At 36.6% G+C, this 19,823-nt stretch overlaps 1 protein-coding gene across 1 annotated transcript; it reads right to left on the reverse strand.

Moving 5' to 3' along the window:
• Positions 1-6,345: 6,345 nt before the first annotated feature.
• On the reverse strand, positions 6,346-18,062 carry LOC103706358 (putative plant SNARE 11). Its single transcript, XM_039118028.3, has 10 exons — positions 17,614-18,062; positions 16,966-17,058; positions 16,113-16,206; positions 15,982-16,019; positions 11,723-11,817; positions 9,944-10,023; positions 8,747-8,803; positions 8,520-8,612; positions 8,353-8,427; positions 6,346-6,687 (listed from the first exon to the last, which is right to left on the reverse strand). Exons 1-10 carry the CDS (start codon positions 17,685-17,687, stop codon positions 6,595-6,597), a joined length of 792 nt encoding a protein of 263 aa, XP_038973956.3. The 5' UTR covers positions 17,688-18,062; the 3' UTR covers positions 6,346-6,594.
• Between the last annotated feature and the right edge of the window lie 1,761 nt (positions 18,063-19,823).

A 19,823-nucleotide genomic window follows, 5' to 3' on the forward strand; every position in this document is an offset into this window, starting at 1 on the left:
ACTGGATAGATGACAGCTGTTCCTCTGACTCAAGGTGGTTTGAGTGGGGCCTACAAAGACTTCCACAGGGAAGTCTACAAATCTCTCTCTCTCTCTCATATGTAAGAAAGGTTGAATTTTCCGACCGCTTTGCATCTCAGTTGTGGGTAGAGAGAGAAAGAGAATGGGAGTTGTTATGGGATTCAAGCATATTTTTTGCAAAACTAACAAACTATTTATGTACTCAGTCATTCTAGTAGCATCTTATGAGCTAAAAATAGAGAGTTAATTGAGATATTTTGTTTTTTGATTTTATTGGAAATATACATACTTCTCAAATATAATCTATCCGCTTAAAAAAAAAAAAAAGAAAAGAAAAAAAGAAGGAGAAGAAGAAAAAGAAAGTTGGGAGAGACTTGTGGTGTTCTCCCACCACTATGCCTTTGCGGTGGGGTAATTGGATAAAGAGGTCGGTAATTTGAATGCAGACAAGGTTGACCGTGGCAGCTTCTCAGAGACCATGACTAGTAGACTTCTTCTGATGGCCACATTGTGGGTCGTTGCATTTCTTTCTCAATCAAGGTCCAGTTGGTGTGGGAAAATGTGGAGTTGTCCAGGATTTTAGCATTATCTTCGGTTATATCTGCCACACAATACAATTTTATGTCAGATTGAAAGAAGTTGAAGGTTTTTTTTTTATTCAAGGCCGATGTGGAGAGTCTTGGATACTTTTATTAGGGCGAAAAGCAGAACTTCTAGTGAAAAAAAAAAAGAAACAAGAGAAAAACTTGAGTCTATAAACCCTGCCACTCGCATCTTCTTTTTACTGACTTGTTCCACCAAATTGCGATGTTGCTTCGGTTTTGTTTCTCCCATGTTGAAAGTCGATTGAAATTTAGAAAGGTAGATTCTAAAATGCTATGTTTGAATTATCTGTAGTCGTGTTAGTGTGAAAAGAAGAAAGTGGAAATTTCGATGGAGGAAATTTATAAAGGCCCACCATTTTTGTCCTCGAATGCTATTAGTGGGTCTTTTAGGTTATGTTTTGGCTGGTCTTGTTTAAGAAATAGATATATGATGAAAAGAAAAAAAATAGCCTAGCCTTCTAGACTAGTTGATTCAGCTGATTAGGTAACTATTAAAAAAAATATATAGTAAAAAAAAACAAATATTCTACCAGAGGTCTATCATGTTTTTTTTTAATAATAGTTCAATTTTTCCTGCTCTTTCACCTTATTTTATTGTGCAACTCAAATCCCATCTTATTGACCATGCTTTATTTTTGCAATAAGCAAGTTTGTTCTATTTTGAACATAGATTGAGTATAAAATAAATAAATTAGATATAAGTTCGATCGATTTAGCTCGGCTCGGAATGGGTCAAATATCAGATGAGAGATTTTCCAACCCTATTCGACTTGACCCCTTAGCAACCTACTCCACCTAGATTTGTTGCAGCTTATCAATCTTCTCTCTAAAACATCCAATATTTTTTTTTGGTAAACTTTCCAACTAAGTTCAATGATTTTGCAAACAATTCCAGCATTTAGATCTATCCAATTGTAGCCTGATGACATTCACCCATCGCCATGGGAGCCATATGGTACAAGGTTTGCACCATCCATTTATTGGACTACCCAACCACGTATTGCTCGCCCCACACAATAATTTCTTGGGTCAAAATATGCGACATGGTCTCCCTCGCAGTCCTGCAAGATATAAAACGTATCCCCAGATGTGTTGATTGCTACCGCTCCAATAACATTTCATTGATGACCCACCAAATTAATATCCATCCGTATCTTCCAAGTCCATCAAACAACCAGAGTTTGTATGCTTTTTTTTTAGACAAAGGGTAACGATCTGCCACGAGCTAATTAACTAGGAAATCAATGTGAAATCTTCCCGGGCTTATTTAATCAAAATGGTCCAAGATGATTCCAAAGTTTTCCATTCCATCACGGAAAGGAATTTTTTTTTTTTGATTCGCGTGTGAACGTGTATCGAAGACCTTTAATATTGGCACTTTGTTATCAACACGAGTTCGTGAAGATTCACGTAGGAATGATCCCAATCGATGAGGGCGTTTTTAGTTCTAACACGTTCATACCAAATGCCTCATTATTTATAAAGGTTTGATGTTTGACAGGACAGGCTGCATCATGGTAATCAGGAGCGGCCCAATGTATTTGGGGGCCTAAGGCCATTTTGTCTTTGAGGCCTTTTCTACAGTGGGCCGGCCTAAGGCGAATTTACAAGGGGCCTTTTTTTTCATTTTATCTTTGAGGCATTTTCTACGGTGGGCCTTCTTTGGGCTGGGGCCTTAGGCGACCGCCTCAGTTGCCTAAGGGTTGAGCCGCCCCTGATGGTAATGACTCGATAATCTTAAATAAAAAGTTGTTGATGCATCTATCTGCCATCCAAGTCAAGATGGTTTCGAATCATGGTTTAAAATAATGAGTTGTTAATTGTTATATTAGAATCATTCATAGTGTAACTTCAGAGGCCCACAGTCATGTTAGGCGAAAAGATAGGTCAAAATTTTGTCCAACTCCCGAGCCAACTCCATTCCCATAATCAGAGCCCCCCGCGCACCAGGGGAGCCGCCTATGTTTGTCCGATTTTCTACAGGACATGTATTGAAAGCCATCCAATTTCAGTCCATCTTCTCGCCGAAGAAAGCCTGCCCATTGGGCGGGACTCTGATAACTCGACTGATCCACCCCAAAGTCAGATTCGGGACACTACTTTCGACGTGGATCATGCCACATCACTTATTCTATTCTACGGGATCTTACGGAGCCTGTTCATGCATGACATGATTCGGGTATGATCATAGAAAAGATTCTCCTCAAGCGAACCTGTGTCTAACCGTCAAAACGAAAGACAAGGGGCAAGAGGCCCCGGCAGTTCAACTGAATCAAGAACTGAAACAGCCATCATGGGTGATCCCGCAACTTCCAGTATCCGTATAAAACTGCGCCGGATCCTCCCTGAAGCATAACCTTATGTTGCGTCAAATCTTCTCCTTTGAACAGTGTTGTGGCTGATTGCTGTTTTCCTGTTGGTAGGAAGTTGACGAGTATAGCAATTTCTCATGCAGTTTCTGTCATGCAATTTTTGTGCCTAGATTTGCGCAAAGTTTGATGCATTTTATCGTTCAAGATCACTAAAACAGTGACAGCGCATGCTTTTACAACAGAGTCTACCTTCCATAATAATTACAGCAGATATAGGTTAAAAAAAAAAAACAATCTAGCATATTTTTTTTGTTAAGAAAATCAACCATATTTGAGATCACAAATACCAAAGAGACCAACCTAATAAGGAAATTAGGTTAGCTCATATATTGTGCTGATGATGCTGATGCTGGCTAGTGAATTTGAATTCAGACATGAATTTAAGTGTTGCTCGCAATTTATAAATTCAAATTAGGAATAATATGAATTTAGTAGTTAAGTAATGTTAGTGGCACAAGTGTAGAGTAGCGTTCCGAGAGAGAGAGAGAGAGAGCATTTATTGATAAGTCAACCAAAAATGTTGTTTTGCATGTACCTCAAAACCCAACTAGATTATAATATTGTCTAATGTAAATATTTCCTTTGACAATGCAATCAATTTATCATATATTTTAATTAAAGTGCAAACTAGCGTAGGCGTTAGATTGCCAATTTCTTGGGGCTGATACAAGAATTATAGATTAAAATCTTGCTATTGCCGTTAAAAATCAGCCTGCCGGGACACCAAGTAGAAAAGTCTACTAGAGGGCTTGGCAGTGAGCTGCTTAGACGTACATATAGAACAGTGAAAAGCCTGGAGTTGCATCGGAAGGTTGAGATTGTGAGTTTTTTTATCAAAGAATATTCAGTAGGAAATCCTTCAATGCCTAAGTCAGAATGATGCTCAGAAAATAGATCAGGTTTTTTTTTGGGAGTGACGACACGATGGTCTGCCTAAGCTCTAAAGCACTTACCTTGAATGTCCTCCTGAGAGCGGATTGTATTGACGAAGGCCAACAACGCTCGTCGTCGGAGAATTCAAGCACATAGGTCTGCTGTGTTCGATAGGCCACTGCACATTCCAAGAATCATGCGCGAACGTTTCGCACACACATCACGCTCTGTACATTTCGCAGGTGCAGTTTAGGAAACCACTAGTGATTGTGGCCAAGGTGCCCCCGGCTATGGAGGATTTTGAAATTCGAAGAGTTGCCTGGGCGCCTTTAAGCTTACCATATGGCGGACTCTAATCGACAAATTAGAGACTTTGTGAAGAATTTTGATTGGCTAGTCTTTCGTATGAGTTGTGTCAGTTCTGAAGCATACCATTTGCCATCACTCTATCTCATGACGTCGATAGAACTTCAAGAAAATAATAAAGATGGCACATTCCAGTGCATACGATAAAAACCGTTCAACGGTCAAGAAATCCCATGAGACTCCTGCAGACTCTTACCTCATGCATGAGTTGTATTGGAATTTTTTTGGAAAAGTAGCATTGCTTAGCTTTCTTTTAGGAGAAACAAAAACAGATTTCAGCACCTACGACAAATATTATTCAACGGTCGACGAATCTCTGCCGGACTCGTCCAAACGCTTGATATGTGCACTGACTTTCGAATTTTCCCATTGCAGGGATGGTTCAAATTGTTGAACTATGTAAAGTTTCAAACTGCATTTCTGCTTCAACTTGTTATATGATGGGAGTTCGGAAACATACCGACCAATGAATGCGTGGGAGACCAGAGGAGCTACTACTATTCGGTCAATCGAGAGCCCAAGTCACCAAACTGAACCAAACCTGCCTCATTTGATCTCATTGCTATACTATAATTCATGATATCATTGTTTGCTTTGAAAGATCTGGTTCTCTGTTCGCATGTAGCATTTAGGCCCATACCCACTTTAGTGAGAAAGACAACCACAACCTCTCTCTCTCTCTCTCTGAGAAAAGGGAGGGCAAAGTCCACCAAACAATGTTATTAAGTAGATAAAATCAAAGGGGAACAAAATCAAGTAGGAAAAGAGAGAGAGAGAGAGAGAGAGAGAGAGAGGAGAAAGCCAACTTAAAGGAGTTCAAAAGCTAGCCCAAATCTCTGCAAATCATTTCCTGTAGCAGTTTACCAAAAAATAATCATCAAAAATGAATCAATGAATAAATAAAATGCTATTGACAGAGTCAGCAAAGTCGCTTGGGCTGTGTATTGGCAGGTGGGGTTGTGCATCCACCTCAATTAATCATCAAAAATAAATGAACCAATAAATAAAACGCAAGGGAGGCTTAGCATGAGGAGTGGGTGGATACCTACCTGACCAGCTTGCACGGAAGGTCCATGGAAGAATTCATGCAAGAGTCAACAGAATGCAATAACAAGAGTCAACAGAATGCAATAATGCCTGTAGACACAGCTCCTCAGACCAGATTCAGAAATTTAATTTGGTCATGACATAGATGTTGTCCTGTCTACTTTAGGAAAATGGTCATCAGCTTGCCTGCTTTGATGACGTACAGGATTTTGCAAATACTTTGCTAATTGCTGGGAAGGTGCCAGTTTGACACTGTCCAGGCTCATGGTTTGAAGTTTGACAACCTCATGAATCCTTAGCTGGGGGGGGGTGGGGGCGCAATAGCAAAAGCTTTCTGTCACTCTCATACTAGATCTCATCGCGTTCGATGCATGTATTTTTTTTTTTTTCAAGGAGCATCTATTAGATGATCCTGATCCCATCAATCATGAAGATTTACAATATGCATATTTTTCAGAGGGACTATTCTTAAACTTACTGCTCTACCGAAATTAATGCATGGGCATACAGAAGCATAAAAGTTATAGCCAAATAGCAATGCAGAGTAGCAAAATTCAGGGATCTGAACAGCCCCTGTGGATGATGATCATAAAGAAGCACCTTCATGCTAGTGAGTGATGGTATATTCTTATAATTAATAGTCATATCGAATCAAGATGGAGTGCAAGTATTTTGACCAAACCTAACTTATCTGTCTGATTTCAATCGTATCAAATAAAGCAAAATATTAAAAGACAACAGTAATAACGGAATGTTAAAACGTGGACCATGAAATCCATACCAAACCAAAACAATCAAATAATCAGGTGAGCTGATTGCCAACACTCTGATTGCACCAAAATCATCTGATAAATGAACCGTATCATATGCATTGCCAGTGACTAGTCACAAATCAGAGAACGACTGCCATCAAAATGGAAGGAGAATTTTGCTCAAAATAAATGGTAGGGTATCAATATTCCAAAGTTACAAAAGAATGGCCTGTGTAAGCAGAAACACTAGGCCTTCTAGTGAAACCCTGCCAAAATTTGACAAGGTAAATATGACACCCGGAAGGAAAATTAACAGGATAATATGCTATCTTTATATATATAAACAAATATTTGTTGTGCCGGACTATCATTTTGTCACATAGTAATAAAAAGGTAAATTATAAAAAATAAAATAAAAAATGGTTGACAATAATAGCAACACTAAGCAATGAATTACAAGGAGGTATCATACTGAGTAATAGGATTGCCAAGCAGAGATGCCTTCTTGGGAGGTAAAATGCCATCTGGAGTAATTGGACAGCTGAACGATTCAGAACTTCATCTGCCATTTGAATCCCAAAGGAGTTTCCGACTAACTGGCGGTGCAAGTCCAGGAATATCACGAATATCCTTGTTATGTGGGTTCACAATCTGGACATTTGAAAAATGAGGATTAGCAATTGATAAGGATGATTCCAAATAGAACCTTTGTGCACCCAGTGAGGGAGATCCAAAGCCCATCATAATTTTTACGATGAAGTTAGTCTAGTCTTTGATATTATCCACAATACAAATATAGTTCTGGAATTCCAGATGCTTTTTTAGCATTTAAAAGAAAGATGCCATGAAATCAATATGAGTTAATTATTTCCGTGTTATGCAGGGATGATAACGGGCCGGGCCATGCCATGCCTCTACCCAAGATCCAACCATAATTTTTCCTCTGGCTTTGGGCCACGCTTAGGCCCAAAAATTTTAGAGAATCTAGGCCTGAGTTTGATTCAAGCCCATGCTTGGGGCCCAACCCAAACCCAATCGAGCCAACCTGAATTAGCCTATTTGGACCAAAAATTGGGCTTCCCTGATTTGGCTCGATCGAGATTAAGTACCTGCTAATGACTTGAGTGAAGTTTATGAAAATTGCATTTTAACTATAAGCATCCTCAAATCTCTCTGAAGCCATAAAACTAACAAATTGGCTATGTTCCGCAAACACATATAAACATGCATACACATAAGCTTTAATATTCATTTAGTGATTCACAAGGATATAAAAAGAACACTGTTGCAGTGGATTTCGGATATGGTTCGGGCTTCATTTTCGGATATGGTTCGGGTTGGATTTTGGCCCTGGTTTGGGCTTAGGCTCAGACCGGGCCAAATATCTACCCGAGCCCAGTCCGAAATGTCTACATGCTCTAATTTTAAGCCCAAACCTAATCCAAATTGACTTGGGCCTAGCCTATAGCTAGCCCTGAAGTCGGCCTGGCCCGATAGGTCTCAGACAAGCCTGGGTCCACTTCCATTCCTAATGATATGAAGAAAATCAGAAAATCATTCAATATAAGAACTTAGAATGAACCAAAGTGAATTGATATGAGTCAGCACACAGTACTTGCCAAATACAGAATTTAGTACCATTTTCTTCCATATGTGATGGCACCATATTCACAGAGATTAAGCTTGAAAAACGATTGAACAGTTGGCATTGCAGAAGCCAGCATATACTCTGAGTTCAAGATAGCATTCATTCTATGAACTATTTAACGCAAAGAAAAAAATTATTAGTGCATAAAAAATTAAATATCAATCATTTTAATTAACTGAGACTGTTTAAATTTCAATTCTTTCATATGATTCATTGAGTACAGCATCATCTCATCACAAAGAAATCAGGTAGAACAGCATCATATTAAGGTCCTTTTGGTGACACAAGTTTCACATGACAATAAAAGGACTAGATCAGCTCCACAGATCCACAGGATCAAGAGGGGTTGAGTTGAAACCAAAGAGCATAAAGGCATGCCTAAATCTGTCACAGAAAGGGGTTTAGAATATGAAGTCTGGTTAGGCAAGGACAATGCCTTGTGAGTATTGGTAAAGTTTGGGTTTGGGCTGTGAGAACAGCCTGCATATGAGTTCCAATCATAAATCTTAACTGGCTTGCTGTTACATGGATCCAATAAGTATCTGCATTGTCTTAGTGAAATTACATATAAACAGGTTCAAGCGTTCAACAGTAAAATCTTAACAAAAAGGAAAAAAGAAAGTCAGCAAGAGAAGGCTCAAAAATTGACAAGCAAATGATATATTCACCTTTACAATAATGATCGCTATCACTCCAATCACTATAAGGAAGAGCATGGCCATTATACAACGGTCGGTCGCAACCTGGACTAAGAAAAACATCATGAACATGAGAGAAGAGAGACACTACAGTTTTAGAGAACCAGATAAGAAGTCCAAGTTTTTGAGAAACTAACCGATCTACCAATTTCCTTCACCAGTTGAGATGCCTTCTTGATGGAAAAATGGATTGAATCCAGTTCATTAACAATCCTATTCATTTGTTCAGTCTGAAAAAAATTATGAGATATCAGAATGTGAATCATATTGTTTACTGCATTGGAACTAACAAAGAGAAATTATCTAGAATGATTTAAGGCTGAGGTGGAAAGATAGGGTTATCAAATCATAATAAATTACACACCTGTGCCTTGAGAGCAACTGCAGTCTCTGCCCCAACATTAACCGTGTCTTCCACAACCTGTAGTCCACAGAACCAGAAAGTTGCTGATGACATATGGAAATAAAAGAACTTAAGATTGGAGGTATGCCCATAAAAATAAAAAGGAATAAATGGTATTATATAGCTTCTACACTCTGTAGACCTGCCTGCTTTCATTTTTAACGTTAGCAGGATGACTATATATTCTGGACTGTCAGCTTCTCAATGACCAATAGTAATGCACCATTTTCATAATGAAAATATACAAAAGGTACATCTCCTAGAGATATCAAAAAGTAGGAAGCTATCAAACAACACAAGCTCCGCTGCTAAATCGAATGGTTGATTTAGCGACAGTCTGAGAAAGCTTAGCAGTATCCAGAAATAGTGGTTTACAGCATCTTAACTTTGTTGCTTGAAGAAAAATGGAGAGGCATACGAAAATGTCTGAACGATAATAAAGGAAGTACGAGGAAACAAAAATATGCTATATAGCATGCTCCAATATCTATACTCCATGTGACTTCATAATCCCAAAATGAGATGATAAAAATTATTAACATTGACATGTAAGACTAGACAATGTAAGAGTTAGATAAGATCACATTAAACCATATTGCATGAATTGAAGGAGATGTAATTGACATCATATAGTAACATCTAACATGTAAAGGATGCTAAGGGAATCGTATATTAAATTTACGTATGTCAAAGGGCCTTAATAGAAGAGAAAAGACCTAAAATGTTTGTCTTGGAGGTGAAGGAAAATTTATGCCAAAATTGATACATATAAAATGTATACAGTAAAACGAAACAACTAAAATAAGGTTGACCAGTTCTCCATTACAGCAGAAAGGAGGCACAAGAACATTAAAAGAAAACTTCTGCAATTAGCATTTTCTTCAACCAAATTTATAGATATTGAAAGTTAGACGTTCTCCTTCCACTTCACCTTAGAAGGTAGACCATGATTTTTAAAATGATAAGAAAATGAGTAACAGGAAAGAGACTGCAACTCCAGCGATGTTGCATTATTATAGAGAAACCTAAGCAACTCAGTTAGGAAGCAAACTGTACACCATACTATTTTGAAAAATTGTAGCATAAGAAAACCTGGAAAGGACTGCCAACTACAATCTTTTGATCGGTTCCATAATAAAATTTGAAGGAAAATCTAACCTTCTTTGATCTTTCAATTGCCTGATCTGTCTCATCCATCATTCCATGTCCAGTGTCCATTAGCTGTTGATTGGTCATAGCTGCAAACAACATGTCACATTAGAAATTATAGATCACTTTAAACTTCTTACATTAGAATTATTCTTACATCGAGAAAAATGGTTAAAAATCAAATTAATGAAGCTATGAAAAATGCAGCAATTTTTTAATTTAACATGCACCGAGTAACAGACAGTCAACTTGACTTTGACAAGGAAGGAACTTAATAATTCAACAAAGACAACATTTTCTTGAGCAGCTTTAATTAGAATGGTTTGGTATAATCTCAATCATCTAGGTTTCTCATTGTTATTATTGTAATTTAGATGATTTCCTCCAATAACTAGAGAAAGTAGAAACTGGAGTTTCAACCACCTGATTTCAACAGATATAACTGGAGACTTATACTTTCTAAAAGCATGCTGTATAACCACCTGATTAGCAAAAAACCTCTTTTAACCCCTATTGGAGCAGCAATGCTATGAAATGTAGTAGTATAGGCAATACAATCTTCAGTGACACTGGATTGGATCTAGCTAAAAATCTAATTATGTTCTCATAATCCCAGATAACTTGATTTCCTCAGAATATAGTCAATATAACTCAATACACAATTGGCTCCATTTGAGGAAAATTTGACACCTAATTCAAGATATATAGCATAGCTATAACCCTCAAGCCTTAGCCCAATTATCTTTGTTGAGCTTTATGGATGTTCATGAGCTTAGAATTCCTATCTAGGGCCACCACTGATGCAATCCAAGCTTTTTTATATCTTTTCTCACAGCCTCCATCCATGTCATTTCAGGTCTTTCCCTCTACATCCTTCAACAAAATTAAAGTACTTCTTATTGGAGACCTCTTAGATCTCCGTGTGCATGCTTATACCATCTCAATTGATTTTGCATCACTTTATTCTGTGTTTGTGCAACTCCAACAGCTCTTCTAATATATTCATTTCCTGACCTATACTTTCTAATCCAAGATATATAGAAGATTCCAAGTAATAACTTGGGAGGAGGGGCTAAATCCCATTAAAACCCTTTTTATTTGTTATCAACGTTTTGATAACAAAAGTAACAATCAGAACCCATTCAAATTGGAACAAAATGCCGGTTTGTGAAAAATCTAAACTCCAAACAACTTTATTTTTTTATTTGAAAACACTTAATATCATTAATTTTCATTAAATAAGTAGAAAAATGAAAAGAATAAAGAAAATGACAATTGAGACTGAATCAATCAAATCAAAGTTGCCATTAAATATTTTTTGTTAACATGTTCGTGTGCCTTTTTTAATTAATCAAGTTTCTGTTTAACTAAAATGTATTGTATTATATCAAAAAAAAGGTACAAGATCAATAAAAAATAAAAGATCGTCATTTTCTTGTGGTCCTTTATTATGTCATGTTCAATATTAAATGGTGAATGCAGGCTGCGACCCCAACAAGTACCAAAATTGCTTGGTTAAATATTGTAACATGTTCATGCCACGATCTTGTGTATGACTTTTCCCAGGAATAAATGAAACATACAAACTTATTCAAGTGAACAAACGATAAACAGTAGATGATTAAAGAATAATTGTTCATTTACAAACTACCTGGTAACTGACACTTACAGGTGTTTTACAATCACATGCACTTTCTTGCAGAAACTTATTTTCATCTTGATTTTAAGTAGCTAAAATGTAATTTGTCTATTTGAAAATGTATATGCCAAGGTAACAAAAGAACTTACTCGATGCTAACATAATATTTTCATCACTAACCCCATCTCCACCACCAGGACCATCAACCAGATCAACTCTTCTATTTTCAAGACTATTTGCATGCCTGTGGTTCCACAAAAAAGAGTATTTAAATTAAATTTAACAAAACTGAAGCAAAGTTTTCTTCTGTGTTTGTAGACTGCATATGAAAATAATAATTGAAAACCAACTTTCTAGTAACATATCGAAACTGATAATGGTATGAGTGGACAGCCAAAAATTGCTGATGACACTAAAATTGCAATTTGGCAAGACAACAGATGTGTTCAAGAATGAGAGATGAAATGATATATTTTGGCATCTAAAGAGAGCTTAGTGTTTAATTGATGGTAAACTTGCAGCAATATTTCATGAAATAAAATTACATAAGCAAGCATAAGGAGGTAAAATCATATATTTCCACACAAATCATCAGAGTAAATCAAACATGTACAAGACAAACCTTCACCCCACCCCACTTCTTCAAAATAAGAAATAATATACATATTATTCTTACAAATTCCATTAATTTTCCGTATTTTCTTCCATTTAATTCCTTTCAAACCATCTAGTAGCCTCCGTAGAACTGAATTCCATATGATTAGATGAACTGGCCAAAGTTTTGAACTCTAGCCACTTAAATAAATCTCTACTACTGGAAAAACCAGCGAAGAACATATCTTGCCCATAAATTAGGCATCAACAGTTTTCTCAACCAACATACTGTATTTCCAGATACAACAAATAGTCAATCATCTAACTGCACAGTATATAAATAGAACAAGAAATGTTAAAAATACTACTAAATTTTCAAATACCAGAAGAAAAGAGAAAGAAATAAGATTGAGCTTGTTCATGGAGAAGAAAGAAATAAATTATAAATAAAAAAGGAAATCTTTTTCTGATTTTTAAGGAATAAGAAATTTTCTGAGGAATAAAAGTTATGCAAGGGTACAGCAAAATGATGTATGGAACAACAGGAGCACAGAGTTAGTATCCCATATCAAGGCAATAAGGATAGAGGCCTTGAAGAAAAATTGACAAAAAAAATATATTGAGTGGAAAACCAGAAGTATTACTGGTAGTGCAACTAAATTGGATATCATATTGTAGTTTAGTGCCACAACCTCAAGAACAATGACATTCTATAATATATTCTTCCGCCATCCATAGTAATCAGCAAAAGATTACTTTCAAGGATAACATATTGTTATTTTATTTTCCATTGTACCATGCAAGGAACTAAACTCCAAAACTGACATCCTTAAAACCCATGAGTGGCATGGCCATAGGAAAACTAAATAATTATATTAATATAGAATAAATAATTACATTATACTAATATTTGTTAGATAATCATATCTAATGTACAGTATAATGTAGTGTATGTTTAAAATAATATAACAAGTGATCAAAATAATGAACTTAAATGCTATGCTGATAATGTAATATCCAGTACTGTTGTAATTTTATATTTTAACATATGATAATTATATTACATGCACCAGAATAGAATGATTATATTATAGTAACAGTGTAATATGAAAATTGTTCTGCCAATTGCATTAAAAGTAAACAATTTACAGTTTTCGAATGGTGCAACTTTATTGGATCAGTTATAGGGTAATGGCACTTCTAACACTTCACAACTGCAAAAAGAAAAGAAAAGAAAAGAAAAGAAAAAGCACTTGCAGTTGTTGTTTGCCTGCATCCAAAACAAAAAAAAGAAGACCTTTTCCAACAGAAATGCAGGCAATACGAACAAACAATTGCAAATTAAATTCCAGCTATTCTAATTGAAACTTATATTGTCCCTAAATCTTCTCAGAATTAAAAAAAAAAAGCTCATGCATTGTCAAAAAAAGAGATACATTAGGAAGATTAATTATCCCATATATGAGAAATATCCAGAGAGATGACAAAACAAGCTAGGGAATGGACAATCCTATTTGCTATTTAGGAGTATAACGTATTATAATAAGAGAATTTTATTAAAGGAGATTTCTGCAAAGCGAAAATGATAAACCAATTCTCCGAGGAGGAACAGTTGAGTCCAGTAATGGAAACTTTAACAGTGCACAGTTATACGCTACTTTTTGCCTATGTCCCGACATATTCCCACTCAAGGAAGGAAAGAAGCTTATGAGGGAAAGAAAAGATAATCTCCCCAGTGGTAAGTTTAAGTTTAAAAGAGTAAGCATACATTCACTTTCCATCATTGCTGTTGCATAACAAGCTAGAGGCTGGTAGACAAAACCACATATTACTTCCTCTAACTCCGTCAATTTCCAACCATCCAGGCCATTACTTCCCCAACATCGGCAACAGGGAATGTATCACTCATAAGAAAGGGCTCAGTGCATGAGGTGGTGTTTTCAATGCATCCAAACTGAAGCTACTCACTTGCAACCAATTGCTATCTGCCATGTATAACATAGTTTGAGCTTGCAATATATTATCTTTCCATTCTTGCTGTCGCATACAGATCCACCACAAACAAACACTAAACCATGTGCCATTCGCTCTTAACACCTTTTGTCTCCATCCATTTTGGCCATTAGTTTCTCGAGAGTGTGTCATTCACAGGATGGGGCTCACCACTTAAGGCAGTGGTTTAGATGCATCCAAATTGAAATTACTTGACTATGGTCCATCACTATCCACCATGTAAACCATAGTTCGAGCTCGCACTAGCCAAAAGGTGAAAGCTATAGTGGCAGATGTGAGGGTCCTGATTCCAGTCGAGATATGGATTTTTTTCAAGCCATCCATTCCCATCATGTTTAAAAGGGTTGGAGTGAGAGGAGGCATGACATGAGATGTCATGGTCTTCTATGTTACCTATACCCTTCAATTTAGCCTAGAGTACCTGCACCCATCTTTGTACTTGAATATTGGGAATGAGTCTTAGACACAACTACATAAGAAATACTTAAACACTGAAAGGATCCAATGCTTACAAACATACCCACAGCAGACACACAATCCCCTGTCCATGTATTATAGATGGTCTCTAAAAGTGTATATTATTGCTTCCCCTATAAATACTACAGTCCTGCAAGTGCTTTGCAAGTGAGGTGAAAAGGAAGTGCCAAGTGGTTGGGGCTAGGAAGCCTTACACAATAAAAGAGACAAAAGCTGATAGGGTTCGCAATATATGCGATCCATGGCCAAAGTGTTTAAATGCAGAGAAGTGCAAAGAAGAAAAAGTGCAAAAGGCCTCAGAATTCAACAGTCAGCTAGACTCCAAGGCTGTTCCCATAATCCACATTATTGGTCCACACATTGAAAAAATAAAAAAATATCATGAAAAAAAAAGCTGCAACATCTCATCATAAGATTTGCAACTAACAAGGTTACTTTAAACCTTCATATACCTCTCAAAATATTTTTTTGATTATTAGATACCTCTCAAAATATTAAGAGCTCCTATTATTATACTTTCAAATGAATGCTCAAATTTCAAAAGGCAGATCCAGCTATCATAGATTACACCAGCACATAGAGTTCCTACAATGTGATATAATTGCTATGTCGTTCTCATCTCTAGACATTATCATCATCTTCAACATTCAGCCTCATGGCTTCAAATGTTAATTAAAAGATTAACCTTGTAGATTGTATCAATTAACTTCTTACAACAATGGGTAGAATGCCTAAAAAGTATCCTAGCCACTAGTTAAACAAGAACTGATGAACAAAGGATCACAAGCAAGTCCCAAAAAAGACAAAAGGAAAGAAAAAGAGACTCAGAATCACCAAAAAAAATATTCTTCTGCCTTAGCATTTCCCCACTATTCTATAGCAATATATCCAATAAAACTTAAGACTCTTTGCTCATCTAAGATACTACGAAGAACATCTCTCCAGAGCAGGAAATCTTCATGATCGTCACCTTTTTTCCATCAAAAAGGTGTCAGTTGTGGAGTACAACTTTGATACATGAGACTCTGCCTTCAAATCAGATAACAATCTAAGGTCCCCGTTCAACTTTCCCCGAAGTTTTCTTTATGTTTCTTTGTTTCAGTTCTCCTTACTTATCTACAGAAGGCAAAAGTTGGTCTTTCCAAGTTTCAGATTATCAGAGTTTAATCATAGCAAGCAGATGCAAGCATGGGAACCAATAACAGAATGCAGACCAGATACAAAAGTATGAATGTTCATATACAAATACATGCATAAATGCAAGCAATCCTCCATTGTATAAAAAAGTAAACAAATTAAAAAATACTGAGAGATAAAAACTCACTGCTTCTTGAGAGCAACATATGAATTCAGTTCTTTAATCTGCAAAAGGTGTGCGTCAATTCAGTTAGGTGATCAATGTGCAAGGAAGTGTAAAATAAAAGGAACAAATTAAACCAAAGTTGCCAATAGCACCATTGATTGTTTCTTTTCATTCAGCTTTTTATTGGTATCATGAGTATTTCTGCTCTCTGCTTCCTTCATCACTTTTTCAAACTCCTTGATAAGACTAGAGAAACATCAAAGCACAAAATCAAAAATCAGCAATAAAGACAATTATTGCATACTAACAACTAAGAATAACTCTTTTTTCCCAGAAACTAGCATCATTTGCATGAATTCTGTAGTATTTGAAAAGCACCATCGTCAGTTTTGGACAAAATCATGATGAAGACAATATAACTAGAAATTCATCATTATAAGATACCCAAAATTCATTTACCTAAAAGCAAAAAAAAAAAAAAAGATTTCTCTGCTTTTCACCAGCAGCATGCCACACATGGTAACATCATCTGTTAACATGCCCTACAATCAGCTGCCATACACACAACAGAGGACATGTAAATGATATGGCTGCAGAAGTTGTGCACAGCAATACACAACAATAGATTGCTCTGAAAATAAGCTTTTCATTGTACTCCACCAGTAAAATTAGCTTCCCCGATGAGCTTTACAAAGTATATGACTTTTTAATATTCCAGACTGTAAATTCTGACCATTGAAGCTCAACATTCACATACAACATTACAAGTCAGTAATACAGAAGGTGGTTTGCGGGTTCTGACTTGCATATTCAACTAGAAAGCTTCTAACATCCATAACAATAGTGCAACTAAATTATCAAGAAAATAATAAGTACTTAAGTAATGGCAACTTCCTTTTTAAAAAAAAAGAAAAGAAAATAAAGGAAATGAAACAAAAAAATGCAATTAAAGCTTCAAATTTTGCATAACTATGTATCACATAGAAGAGATTCATAAGAATTTACCCCTTGCATTCCCGCATTTTATCAGTAAGTTCTTCCAACTGCCTACTCCGTCGATTCGGGTCTTTGATCTTCTCCAATTTCTGAAATCCGTTTCTGTTGGCAATGTCATAAGCACAAATTATTCAATGCACGACAATGGACTGTCCAAGAATCTCCAGTATTAATTTTACACTAAGTTAAACAAAATAAAGCCAAACAAAATGCCAAGTTTCCAATTAGACTAGGGTGCCTGCCATCATTTCAAGAAACAAAGAGCACATCGTGTTACAATTGACATCGATCATCTTGTCTCCTTGCTCATAATGGATACAAGAAATGTTCATTGGGAAATTATTACCTTCATTAATCACATTTAAATCTACATATAAGACCAATTTCAGACAATAAATGTTAAAAACCTCGTATTTCACCAGTCAATTTCGCATTCTTCAAAAAATTTCATTGCTTCAAGGAAATAAGGTTGAGAAAGAGTTTTGCAGAAGCTACTTCAAGCCATTCCAGAGACTTAATTAATAGATATTTGAAGAAGAAAAAAAACTCTCTTTTTCATAATTTGATAGAAATAATCTATTGAGGTTAAATGGTTAACAATTAAGTCCTGCCATAATCTAACAAACCAAATAGAAAGGAAAAGCCCTGAATTCTTACGACAATGCGCGGAAGATATCATTGATCTGGCCCTCGATCTCGGCCAGCTCCTCGCTGATCGCCGAAAAATCCATCTCGAACTCCTCAACAATCAAAATTTATATGAATCCAAAATCACTCCTCTAACGATGCCTAACATCCACCGAATCCGGCCGAAAAACCACTCTTGAGCTCCTCATCGCATTCCAATCCCCAAACACTCCATGGCAATCCCCGCCATTTAGGAATTCCGATCTCCCTCGGAATCGCCGAACCGGAGCCCGAGAATCCCAAATGCGGGATCCGAATCGAGATCCAGACCCGGCGAGCGAGAGAAGATGACGGGAATGCGGAAGGGGAGAATCGATTCTAGGGTTCTTCGGGGTTTCCAGAATCTCGGCGGCGCACGAAGGAACGGTTCGGGAGGTTTTTCGGACAGCTCGGTTGGTTTTTTGGTCCGATTTCTTTTCAATTTTTGAGCGAATTTTTCCTGATCGAAAAAAGGACTTGGTCGTCCGTTGGCTGTACTGTTTGCTGTGCGAGACCATGTGCGGGATTCGATCGTATTAGATTTGGTGGTCCATTTTGGTCCTCGGGATGGTGACCTTCCTCGGACGCAACGAAATCTGATGTTCCGGTCGATATTTCTCTGAGTCGGGGGCTCATGTTATGTCACAGGTAAACGTGGCAAGGGTCAGACTGGGGCCATTTGCACATGTTAAACCTAAAAAAACGAGAGAGAGAGAGAGAGAGAGAGAATTAGGAGAGGCTAATCGTCGTGGACTCAAAACCTAGGCTCTCTAGGGGATCAAGTCATTACTGGTGGAATCGGAGATCCACGGATTGGAGGAATTGGATTCCTAACTCTTTTTTTTCTTTTTCTTTTTTTTTTCACAAAGACAATAGGAGTCACCATCTGAGCTAAAGTTCCCATGCTGCAAATGTGCTATTATTTAATGGCCACTATCTTATTATAATAATCATTTATATAACAAAAATAATAAAAAATGTTTTATATATTATTCTATAAATAAAATATTTTAATATAAATTTTATATTAAATTTTGCTAAGAGAAGCTTGCACCATCTGATAATATATATATATTTTTTTGAGTAAATAAGATTTGGATAATAAAGATGTTACTTTTCTGTAATTCCTTATTATTTTATATTACAACACCATCATGATGGCCTCTACAATAGTCATCATTCTAATATAAAAATTTTTGAATCATGCAAAATGAGACATATGTTAATAATTATAATCATTATAATAGTTGATAATTAGTTCTGGTGACTGTTTGTTATAGCAGAATAATGCTGTTTTTGACCCCATGGCTGGTAGTACAGGTGTATGCGTGTGGTTTGTTGTGTCGGCCTATATGAATTGGACTTGCAGCCTGCTTAAAGAGGGAGGCTTGTGGGCTGTGGCATGTAACTCCAGCGCTACATGATTTCTATGGCGAGGCAATTCTAAAACAATAGATCATTTGCTTGCTCTAGAATACGAATTAGATTGCCGGCTTCTTTCACCTTGTTTCCATTTAATAAATAGCGGCAAGGATTTCCCTCCCCCTGTCCGAAACTGGCTTGCAAAGGGAGATCTCATGAATGAGCCATATAAATAAGTGAATGTTGTTTTTGGGTGGGGATTGGTTGAATTGTAAGGGGATTACAATCTTAGAAAAACAGCTTAGGAGGTAGGCATGTTTTTCTGTCCCTTCCTCATCAAATTCACAAATGTGCAGATGGCTTAAATACCCAAGGAGGGAGGAAGGGAGAGGGAGAGGGAGAGAGAGAGTTCAGGTAATGGGGCCAAAGGAAGGGCTTTGATACCCAAAATTCTGCTGCACATCTGCCATAATAGACCTCGTAAGCCCAGAATTCTAAATATCACTAAGGGTAGTTGAAGATAAAGCTGCCAAGCCAACAGAAGATAGCCTCTGCCTTAGATGTCGTAATGCCAACAGAATGTGATATGCATGTGAGAATCCAACACAATCTAAAAGACTCCCCTACCACCGTGAAGTTATTATAGAATTACATCCAAATAAATTAGGAAAACTTATAGCATTACTAATCAATTGGTACTTTTTTTCCTTTTTTAACTTTTTTTTTTATATCCAGAACAAACATAATCTTTGAGTATGACTGGTTTCTTTGTAGCATTATTTTTTTCTCACCTTGAAGCTGCATTATCAGAGTTGCACAAGGCTAGCGTAGGTTATCAA

Source organism: Phoenix dactylifera, chromosome 16 (assembly GCF_051530095.1).
Source record: "Phoenix dactylifera cultivar Ajwa chromosome 16, Ajwa_hap1_PhDact_Kaust_v1.1, whole genome shotgun sequence".
Lineage (NCBI taxonomy): Eukaryota > Viridiplantae > Streptophyta > Magnoliopsida > Arecales > Arecaceae > Phoenix > Phoenix dactylifera.

Coding starts and splice junctions, on each gene's coding strand:
- LOC103706358 (XM_039118028.3), bottom strand. CDS start 17,687: ATGGATTTTTCGGCGATCAGCGAGGAGCTGGCCGAGATCGAGGGCCAG. Junction 10,024..11,722: donor AAATATTATGTTAGCATCGA/GTAAGTTCTTTT, acceptor TGTTGTTTGCAG/CTATGACCAATCAACAGCTA. Junction 8,804..9,943: donor CAATTGAAAGATCAAAGAAG/GTTAGATTTTCC, acceptor TGTGGACTACAG/GTTGTGGAAGACACGGTTAA.